At 30.6% G+C, this 11,743-nt stretch overlaps 1 protein-coding gene across 2 annotated transcripts; it reads left to right on the forward strand.

The window, feature by feature from the left end:
• The first annotated feature begins 8,102 nt into the window (after nt 1-8,102).
• On the forward strand, nt 8,103-10,419 carry LOC120145174 (transcription factor MYC2-like). 2 transcript variants are annotated; one of them, XM_039159074.1, is made up of 2 exons: nt 8,104-9,018; nt 9,247-10,419. In XM_039159074.1, the coding sequence occupies exons 1-2, from the start codon at nt 8,272-8,274 to the stop codon at nt 10,168-10,170; spliced, it is 1,671 nt and encodes a 556-aa protein (XP_039015005.1). In that variant the 5' UTR covers nt 8,104-8,271; the 3' UTR covers nt 10,171-10,419. The 2 variants fall into 2 exon arrangements, with proteins under 2 accessions (XP_039014999.1, XP_039015005.1); XM_039159068.1 differs by having other exon boundaries at nt 8,103-10,419.
• Nucleotides 10,420-11,743: the final 1,324 nt, after the last annotated feature.

Below are 11,743 nucleotides of genomic sequence, written 5' to 3' on the forward strand. Positions count from 1 at the left end.
CAAACACCAAGTTTGTGCAAATCAAGCCAATTTTCCTTTCAATATTCATTTTTCTTTCAAGAACACCATTTGTGCTCATTTGTAATTATTTTTTAGTGTTCTTTTCTTGTTCTAGAATTGTGCAAACATTTTACCTTGTGAGGTTTTTCCTTGTAAGTTTGCAAATTTGTGTATTTCTCTTTGAAAAATAGTGTGCTCAAGAATTTGGGGTATAATTCTTGAGGGAGTTGTAAGGTTACTCTTTGTCCTCAAAAGAAAGAACAAATTAGTGAATTTGTTGGAAAATCCTTAGTGTGGATAGCTAAGGTAGTGGATGTAGACTTTGGTTGAGAAAGTCGAACCACTCTAAATCACTGTGCAATTACTTTTAATTTTCCGCAAAAGCTTCCACCAAATTTTTAATTACCAATTCACCCCCCCCTCTTGGCCGATTTCATCAATCGATTAACTCAACATTTAGGTCTCTAGCTTCTATAATGGCGGTCTTCTTCGATAATGGCAGTCTTCTTCGATTGTCACGAACTTGGAAGAGAGTAGATCATCTTCCTTACAAGCTTCTCATTAGGGATTACTTCTCCAAATCCCCTGAGACCGTTGACAATCACGAAAAATCTATCCGTCATAGCTTTGATGTCTTCATCGGGTTTCATCTTGAAGTTCTCGTAGCTATGGTTAGAAGACTTTTCTTTGATTCTCTCACTTCGTTGGTTCCTTCATGAGTGACTTGGAGCTTATCCCAAATCTCTTTGGCACTAGAACAAGATGAGATTTTTCCATATTCATTTGGGCCTAAAGCACAAAGGAGAAAATGGATTGCCTTAGAATTAAGCTGGAACTTTTTCTTCTCTTCATTACTCCAATCGTCGTATTCACCGGGTGGAGTGGAGTAACTCCTCGTGATTGAGTTCCAAGCTCCTAGAATTTAAAATTAGGGTCATACTTTGAGTATATGTGATGCAATTAACTCTTATTTTTTTTGGTTTAAACAAGGAAAGGAAGAAAATTAGTATTTTTTTTGGAAGGCTAAAATCTTAATTACTTCAATTCAAGGTAAAATTAAAGAAGGGAAATTTAAAATATATTTTAAGATGTAAGATATCAATATTATTATTTTTATAATTATTTTTATAAAAATACTGTAATGATATTATAATTAATAATTTTTCATATTTAAAATTATTTACTTCCCTTTTTATGGGCAGAGTCATATGGTGAGTAGTAGGGATTTCAAATGTTAACTTAATGTTTTGGTACTTATTTTTTTAAACATTTTGGTCTTCAATGTTTCATTTGGATGCAAAAAGGCCCCTATATAGATAGAAATTGTTAGTTAACAAATGGTTAACGCTTCAAAATAAGGTCTTTTTGTCTTAAAATGAAATGTTGATGGTCAAAATATTTAAAAAATAATGACTAAAGTGACATTTAGTCAAACGTTAGGAGTTTTTTTCCCAATTTACTCACTAAACTTTTGAATTACTCCTGTTTTGGTCACTCTAAATTATTTTATTATTATTTTGATATGATGTGGCATTTTTTATTATTTAATATAAAAATAATTTAAAATATAAAATAAAAAACATATGGTGACCGTGCACTGTTCTCTATTGTTGGATGATAGTTGACGACCGTATATGGTGGTCGTTTGTTGCCAGATTTCATCGATCACTTCATCTCGATCCCCTAAGTCTGAATCTGACCTTCATTTTTTTAAACATACTCCAGATCCGATCAAAAGTGAGAAAATCAAAACGTTGGCCACCGTCGATTGTCTTAGATGGTGGTTGTTCGGTCCTAGATTTCATGGGTTGCTTCACCTCGACACACTAAGTCTGAATCCGACCTTTATTTTATCATAACATGCTCCAAAGTCCACAAAAAAGAGATCGAAAGTGAGGAAACTGAAATATTTCAGACGAGATTAACGAGTTTTGGGACATTTGGGATAATTTGGGATCAAATGGTTACCGATTCCAAAAACCGACAATGGTCGACGATGACGAGAAGGGGTGGTGGTGATGTTGCAGATGGTGGAGAAGTAAAAAATATTATTTTTATTATTTATTTTAAATCATTTTTATATATTATTAATAATAAAAATGCCACATCATAGAATAATAATAATAAAATAATTTGTAGTGACCAAAACAGGAATAAATCAAAAGTTCAATGAATAAATTAAAAAAATTGAAAGTAAAGTTTAGTGGGAATAATATAGTTTATCCTATTTTATTTTGTTTCCTGTCCTTCGGTTTTGTCGTTTTAAAACGTGGTAAATGGTACGAAATCTTAACTAATCGTAGGCTCCATCTCAATTAATTCGGAAGTTAAGAATTTATTTTAAAACAAATATATACTTCATGAGAACAAGTAGGACCTCAAATTAATTCATAGTAAAATACGTGTGCCGCCGACAGTCATGGATTTATGGCATAGATGGATTGCAGCATAATCACTATTTTATTTTCTTTCTTAAATACCAACTAACTTACCTTAGTGATTAAAAGAATTATTGTTATTCCTAAAAGTCACAGATTTAAACACCAATTACTGCAAGAGTAAGTGAGTATTCATTGTCAAATTATTGAAATTATTTAGAATATATATTATTTTGTAATCAACTTTAACTTAATAAAAAAAACTTTATAAATCAAATAACGATCTTAGTAGTAAAGAGTAAAATATTCTCTCTAGATAATATATATTTGAGAAATATTATTAGTAAAATATATTTTCATTTATTCAGATAAAACAGCATATATATTATCATAAGATTATATTAAAATATTAATAACAATACAACATATATATTATCATAAGATTATATTAAAATATCAATAACAATTTTTGAAGTGATTCTAGCGATTAAAGAGAATTTTATTCTTTCTTAGTGACTCAGATTCGAACAACGTAATTTGTAAGGATGTGTGATTTTAAATCTAGATCTTTTTAAAAAATCATTATCAAGTAAGTGTCGTTACAGGCGTTGTGAGGGTACTAATTCTTTCTCACACATAATGATACTCTTAGACTCAATTTTAGTTTTTGTATACATAAACATTTTTTGTGACCCGCTCATGCTTAAACTTAGTGGTAGATTCATATTGAGCTGAGGGTGGACACATGCCCACCATGAAATCTAAATTTTATTCAGTTATTTATTTATTATATTGATTGTGCATATCTTGAAAATTTATTTATGTTCACCCCATATAAAAAATTTATGTTATTAATATGTGTGTGTTATTGAAAAATATTTCTAGATTCGCCACTACTTAAACTGACCGGTGATAACTCCTATCGTTTTTTAGAAGTCGAGCTATTTTATTTTGTTTAAAAATAATTTCAAAAATATTAAAATATTAATAAGAATACTTGAGATGATATCAATAGTCAAATGAAATTTTGATTCAAGTTCGAGGAACATAATCTATACAAATACGTGAGTGAAGATATATATATATTAATGAAAGAAAAACTAAAATTCAAGATACATGCAATGTACCCGACAATTATTCCGTTTTGTCCAAATTCACAATAAAACCGTTATTCATTTGTATGATCTAGTTATCTATAATATAATATTATATATTATACAATATTAAAAACAAATCAACCAACCATCATTTAATATAATGAGATGAGACACTAAATTTTTTAAGAAATGTAACACTTAAAACCTTATCATTTGTGAATGAAACTAAATTAGATTTAGAGGTTTATCCTTACCTCAATAATATACGATTTAAATTACTATATCAAAAAATTAGATACTAATAGATTTAAAAAAACAAATCAGACCACGTTCACCGTATCAATCTTAAGGAATATGTAAAAAGTGATTAATACATTGCAAGTTGCAAAGCTTTTGTCATTTCATATCTTGTAAAAAAGCAAATTTAGTGCCATTCAATGAATGATTGGCTTTGACTTTTCATGAAATAACTAGAAATTGATTTACTAATATCTTTCCTTTATTTGCATTTTATTAATTTATTATTAGTTATTAATGTGTTGATAATTATATTATGTTTTATTAATATAAATCTATATTTAAATGTTTTAAAAATATTATTACAAAAAAATTTACAAAATTTGAATGGTAAAATGATTATGGAGACAATATATATGTGAATGATGAATTTGTCTAATAGCGGTGGATCTAGAAATTTATAAACAGGGTCTAAAATTATAATATCTTTTTATTAACAAAATGTGTATGTAAATTTTCTTTTTTTCTTCTTCTTTCCTTTAACGTATTAAATTAAATTTAATAACTTATCCAAAATAACGAGGTCGCACTTGACCTCCTAGGGGGTGTAGTGTATCCGCCCTTGTCATTGAGTGATCTTAGTGGTAAAAATTAATGTTGTTTTCACTAGAGATATTGGGTTCGAGCAGTTACATTTACAGGATGTGTATGTTGTCAATGAATTAAAAAAATTATGAACAAATATGATCTTATAATTATCACAAACTATAGAAAATATTTTCTTTTATATAAACATGAAGCTCTAAATATTAATTTTAGCCCATGTATTTACTATTATTTAATTTTTTTTATTTTACAATAATGCAAATTGGGACTTGAAGTATGCAATTGCAAAAAATTAGTTTTGAGCTGGAGGCTTAGGAAACGTACTATAAATTGTAGCTAAGCTTTAATAATTAATCAAGAAAGACAAAGAGAAATCTATATATAAAATAAAACAAGTTTCAAATAGATATGATATGATTAGATAGGTGGTGGTATTTTCCACATAAATGGCGATTTACACGTGTCCAACAATAAAAATATCTAAGATTAATATAAAATAAATACTTAAATTATAATTTTTTTCAAAGTGGTAGCCAATTTTTCCCGATTAATTCAGGTGTCTAATGTTTACGTTACCAATTTAGGTGTCCAGGCTGTGATAGTAGTTAAATTATGTCATTAAAAGACATATGTTGCCTTTATAAAAAAATTTAAAATTTATTTAAATTATAAAAACTTAAACCTATAATTTTTAAAAGAAAAAACGCCTAAAATTTTATAAAACTACAACAAAACCCCAAAAACTTTTAAAACCTCAAAAACTTTTAAAACCCTAATTTCAATCCTTTGCCATCGTTGGCCGCCACCACAGCCGTCAATCGGCCTACCACCCAACGACGTGTAACCTTATTCATCCATGACCAAAACCCCCTTGTTTCCGCAATCGATCGAGCACCCCATGACATTGTAGGTGCAACATTTCGCGAATGTCAATTTCAACCTATCTCGTCGATTTTCGCTGCAATTAGAGGTTGGAGTAGGGGTTTCGATCATTGGGTGTTCTTCCGATCATATGTCGTTGGAATTTTGGCCGATTGACGACGATGGTGGCGGTCGATAGTGATAGAGGGATTGAAATGAGGGTTTTAAAAGTTTTTAGGTTTTTTTGTAATTTGAGAGAATTTTGGTTTTTTAAAAAACAATATATATTATGTTTTTATTTTAAATAAAAATTCTCAAAATTACCAGAACGTGACATGTGTTTTTTAACGAAAGAATTGAATAGCTCTTACGGTCCAGGTACCTAAAATAGTAATGTTTATAACGTTAGGCACTTGGATTGACTGGAAAAAAAAAGTTTAGACTGTTTTAAGAGAAATGGCATAATTTAGCAACTTATTTTTATATTAAGCCAAATATATAATCAAATCGAATCTACTGTCACTACAAAGAATAAAGCAAAATGTGCCTAAATGACTTTTATTTTCTTTATAGTAAAAAGAAAATGAAGTTAATGGGAATCGATAAAATCTGTGGGCAAAGTATTCTGTATTAAATTTTAATAATTAAAAATATAATTTTATCTGATTTTTTTTCATTTTTCTATAATGAGATGGAACATTGTATATAGGTTTCCTTCTATGCTTATATTTGCTAAAGAAATATAATTTTTCAAAAAGAAATTGATTTTAGCTGCATTTTTAATTCCAATTTTAAACATAATATATATGATGTCCAAATATTAGATCCAGGCAAAAATTGGAATTTAAAAAAGAAAAAAAAAAGAGAGTAAATTCTTGGCCCATTGTATTTGAAAACAATTTTTATAAATCATTATTGTAAATTACAATAGAGGGAATATTTCTTTCACAAATTGGAATATAAAATAATATATTGTTATTACTTGTCATTTGCAAATGCCAAGCAATGAAAATAAAATACATAATTGGAAAATAAAATACATAATTGAAAAAAAAAACGAAATTGTTTGTATTTTACTTATTAAACATGAATTGAAAAGGTCTATTTCTGGTTTAGTTATTCTATTACGTTGAAATTTTATATTAGTCCAATTACTGTAATGGATTTTTATATAGATGCAAAACGGTGTCGTTTTAGTGAAAATTTTGTTTTTTTTTAAACGGTGTTGTTTTAACGCCGTTAACTATTTAATGGCAGAATGATAAAAAAAATCTCAATGTATTAAGTCCAATGAGAAAATTGAAAATTTTTAAAGTTCAGTGAGCAAAATATGAGAGATAATAAAGTTTAGTGATGAAATTTGTAATTTACCCTAAATAAATTTATTGTTATTAGAGTATGATTGAATAAATTTTCTTATGAATTTAATTATTGATAATCATGTCCGTTTTAAGATTCATTTTTAAGATTTGTGTTTTGTGTTTGTCTTTTTTAATAATATTATCTTTAAGATTTAAACATAGCATTAAATATAACGTGTCTTACCGTTACACCTAATACTTGTCGATAATAATATTATTAATTTGATATGTTTGATTATATGAATTTTTAAATAATTTGTCATATAGTACAGAATTAAACTTAAAATTGAAAATACGAGTACAATTTAAGTAAAAATAATATATATTTATTTATTATATATGTTTAAGCTCAATAACATGAACGAGAAAAATAATATAAAGCGAAATTAATTTATTATTAAATCATATGTTAAAACATATGTAAAAAAAATCATATGTTAAAACATATGTAAAAAAAATCATATGTTAAAACATGAGAATGGATATAAACATGATTGTACTATTGTTAGGGTTTTAAAAAATACCTGATCCAGATGATTCTACTTATTATCGTCAATCCGATTTAAAATTACCATATATTTATAATTAAAATATTTGAATTTTTAGATTGGATATCTGACCCGATATTTTTATCTGGTTTTTCGAATCGGACCCGAATCATAAAATAATGCTTAGTCGGGTACTTACTGACTCGATACTCAATTTATTATATATTTGTATTCTAAATTCTCAAATTATTTTAATCCAACATTCCAAATTCCTAATTTCTTTAATTATTTCATCATTACATACTAAATTCTTAATTTTTAAATTATTTCACCTTAATATTCTCAATTTCATCTTTTAATTATATAATTTGAATTTTTAATACTATAAATTTTTAATTTTTCTACATGAATTCTTTTAAAAATATTATTATTTAAATTAAAATAAATTATAAAAATGAACTTGGTAAACATCACCCGAAAATACAAGTATACGAGCTTTACAGATACTGACTATCAAGTACCCGAACTTAAGGGCTAAGACACATACCGATATTTTAGTACCCAAAAATCTTGGACACTTAATATTTTGAGTACCCAAAAATATGAATACCCGATTTTAAACACTCATCTAACATAATAACGTTACAACAATAAAAGAACTAAATTATGTTAAATAAAAGTAAGTGAATAAATATTTAATGCATAAAATACACATTTAATATCTTAATTATTATATTTATTTTGTTTTAGTCATTCAACTACTCTTATCAAAAAAATATCTAATGTTATATTTTGGTCACTTACTGTTAAAAAATTAACAAAGTTGTTGACTTGATTTTTTTATTATTTTCAATGATAATGTGATATTATCTTACAGTGACATGTAATTATTATTGTTAAGTTTTTAATAGTGATTGATAAAAATAAAACAAAACTAAATTGGATATAATTTAAAAAAATAATTGATTTATAAAACAAAACAAAAATGATAATTATGTATTAAACGTGGAGGTTACCCATATTTAATTTTAGTTCTCGCTTTCTAATTTCTAATTCATCTCCTTCCCCGACCCACCACTGAAAAAACTAAATAAAAGGAAAATTCAATTCAAATTCACTCCAAATAAATCCCTAAACGAAACCCCATAATATCCATTTCCCACCTCTATTTGCTTCTTCCTCTTCTTCGAAACCACAAGAAAATTAAGACGAAAGAGAAAGAAATCTTGATAAACCTTGTGTAATGACGGAATATCAGTTACCGCCGACGGTGAATCTTTGGTCGGACGACAACGCATCAGTTATGGACGCTTTCATGAGCTCCGACATCTCTTCTTTGTGGCCGCCGCCGCCGCCGCAATCATCTGCATCCACTTTCACACCTGTCGCTGCTGTTGGAACCGACCCTTTCAAGTCCTCCCTCGCCGCCCAATCCCATCCCTCCGTTTCTCCCCTCAATCAAGACTCTCTTCAACAGCGTCTCCAAGCCCTCCTCGAAGGCGCTCGCAATTGCTGGACTTACGCCATTTTTTGGCAGTCCTCGTATGTTTCCTCCGGCACCGCCGCGCTCGGCTGGGGAGATGGGTATTACAAAGGGGAAGAAGATAAAGGAAAAGCAAAGCTGCAAGCTTCTTCATCTACAGTCGCGGAGCAAGAACACCGTAAAAGAGTCCTTAGAGAACTCAACTCTTTGATTTCAGGGTCCACCGATGGTGCCGTCGACGAAGAAGTCACGGATACCGAGTGGTTCTTTTTAGTTTCCATGACGCAGTCTTTCGTCAACGGCAACGGCCTTCCGGGGCAGGCCTTTTTAAATTCAAGTCCGGTTTGGGTCGTCGGGTCGGACAGATTAGCCGGTTCGATGTGTGAGAGAGCGCAGCAAGGGCAGGTTTTCGGTTTGCAAACGATGGTTTGTATACCGTTTGCAAATGGGGTTGTTGAATTGGGGTCAACGGAGCTTATAACCCAAAGTTCAGATCTGATGAATAAGGTTCGAGCTTTGTTTAACTTCAATAATGGAATTGAAACTGGTTCCTGGTCTATTGCTAATAATACTGCCGATCAGTGCGACAGCGACCCAACTTCGCTTTGGATTACTGATCCCAATATCGGACTTGCACTCAAGCAAAGCAATAACAATGATACTAGCAATCAGAATCCTAGTTCTAGTAGTTTAACAGATAATCCGAGTTCTAATCGTCATGGAAATATTCTGCAGGGACCGAGTTTTTGCTTGAATTTCTCCAATAATGGCTTTGATGGGAGTAATAGTGTGAGGAATGGGAATTCCCCTTCCCGTTTGCTGCGACCGGAATCTGGGGAGATATTGAATTTTGGTGAGAGTAAGGGAATTGGAACCGGTAATTTGTTTTCAGGAAACTCTACGAAGAAGAGGTCGCCTACACCGAGAGGGAGTGATGAAGAAGGGATGTTTTCGTTTACTTCTGGTGTGATTCTGCCTCCTGATGATGTGGTAAAATCAAGTGGTGGTGTTGGGGATTCTGATCACTCTGATCTCGAAGTTTCAGTCGTGAAAGAAACTGATTGTAGAAGGGCTATTGTGGAGCCTGAAAAGAGGCCTCGTAAACGTGGACGAAAACCGGCTAATGGAAGAGAGGAGCCTTTGAATCACGTCGAAGCGGAGCGACAACGAAGAGAGAAACTTAACCAGAGGTTTTATGCTCTGCGTGCAGTGGTTCCAAATGTATCGAAGATGGATAAAGCATCGCTCCTTGGTGATGCTATTTCATATATTAACGAGCTTAGGAGAAAGCTACACAATGCGGATTCACAGAAAGAGGAGTTGCATAAGCAATTAGAGGATGCGAAGAGAGAACTCGCAAGTAAAGAAAAAGGCCACACGATGTCGAACCACCTCAGCTACAAATTGGCAGAACTAGATATTGATGTTAAGATTATTGGATTGGATGCAATGGTTCGAATCCAGTCCAATAAAAAGAACCACCCAGCAGCGAAGTTAATGTCTGCCTTGGAGGAGCTAGACCTCGATGTGCAGCATGCCAGCGTGTCGGTTGTTAATGAATTGATGATACAGCAAGTGAATGTCAAGATGGAGAGCCGGTTTTACACACAGGAGCAGCTCAGGATAGCTCTAACATCTAAAGTTGGTGATGCAAGGTAGAGAGCATTGAGCATAGCATGATCTGTTTTGAGCAAGTTGGATAAATCGGACTCCGAGTTTCATCTGTATCGGTAGCACAAGCAGTGCAAATTATTGTTCTATTTTGTTGTTAGTAGTGTTCAGGGTAGTTAATAGTTGGGGTGATGCTAGTGAGAAGTAGCCTTTGTTTATGTGTTGAATCTTGGTAGTATATGTATATATGGCTTGTTTTAAATTAGAAGGTGAATGAAGTTCTGGGTTTGTGAGTAATTCTTTCTTTAGTTAATTATAAATTAAGAACCATTGGATCCAATTTTTCGACTCCGATAATAAATCAAGCACATTTCCTCTTAAATAAGAAGATTTTATTCTTATTCATGTAACTTCAACTCTCAATAAATATTTTAACAATCCTTTGTCTTGGGTATGAAATTATGTATAAAGAAAAATGCAAAAAGATGAATTATGCTGGAGTCACTTCCAATAATCACAATATCATCCATAAATACAATTAATAGGATAGTGTCTATATCAAACTTTTTATAGAACACCAAATGATTTGACTTACTTTTTTGCATCCCAAACTTCTCAATAACTTGACAAAAGGACTTTGTTTCAAGTCATATAATTTTTTTTCTTCAAACGATCATACTCCCATGAAATACAAAATCAAATGATTTCTTCATATACACCTAATTCTAAATACGAGCATGAAGAAAATCATTCTTTATGTCTAACTGATGTAGATGTCGATCAAAATTTATTGCAAACGAGATAAATAATTCGACATAAATAAGTTTAGTAACGTGAGAGAAAGTATCATGATAATCACTCCATGATTATAAACATATCATTTAGCAAAAAGTTTAGCTTTTAATCAAGCAGTAGAGCCATCAAGATGGACTTTGAAAGTGAATTCTCATTTACATTCAATAGCTCGTTTACCGATAGACACCAAAGACCAGATTTTATTGACATCTAGAGTAGTTATCTCTTCAAGCATGGTTGTATGCCGTCCAGGATAAGTTGATGTCTCGTGAATAATTTTAGGGACAAAAGCTTTATTTAAGAATGAAAAGAAATCACAACAATAAGAAGAAAAATGATTATAGGAAACAACAAAAAGATAGGATAGGTACACATGTGGCGATTTTCCCCAAATATCATCTGACAAGTCTTTATTTTCCTGTCAGACACTCTTTCATCTTTATTTACCGATGTAACACCTTTTTACAGAAAGACGCGACCCATGCACCGCGCCTTACGCCACGTGTTAAAAGGCGCGACTCATGCACCGCGTTTTATGTTGTAAAAATCGAGTGCTAATTTCGTAAATATTTTTATAATGGTGCCAAATATGTAATTAATTTCTGCTATTGTGATATTTATGTAAAAACATCAACTTTATTTATTCATTTTTTGTGTGTGAATAAAATACTTTCTGCATTAAAATCTTTAAATATTCTTTTGTAAATTATTTTATAACTCGACAAATTTTGATTTTTGCATGAAATTACACAATACGTATAATCTAGTATAGGAAAACTTTGAGTGTAAGTAATTTAAAATATAAATAATTTTATAAAAGTTTTAT

Source organism: Hibiscus syriacus, unplaced genomic scaffold, assembly GCF_006381635.1.
Source record: "Hibiscus syriacus cultivar Baekdansim isolate YM2019G1 unplaced genomic scaffold, ASM638163v2 tig00002338_pilon, whole genome shotgun sequence".
NCBI classification, from domain to species: domain Eukaryota; kingdom Viridiplantae; phylum Streptophyta; class Magnoliopsida; order Malvales; family Malvaceae; genus Hibiscus; species Hibiscus syriacus.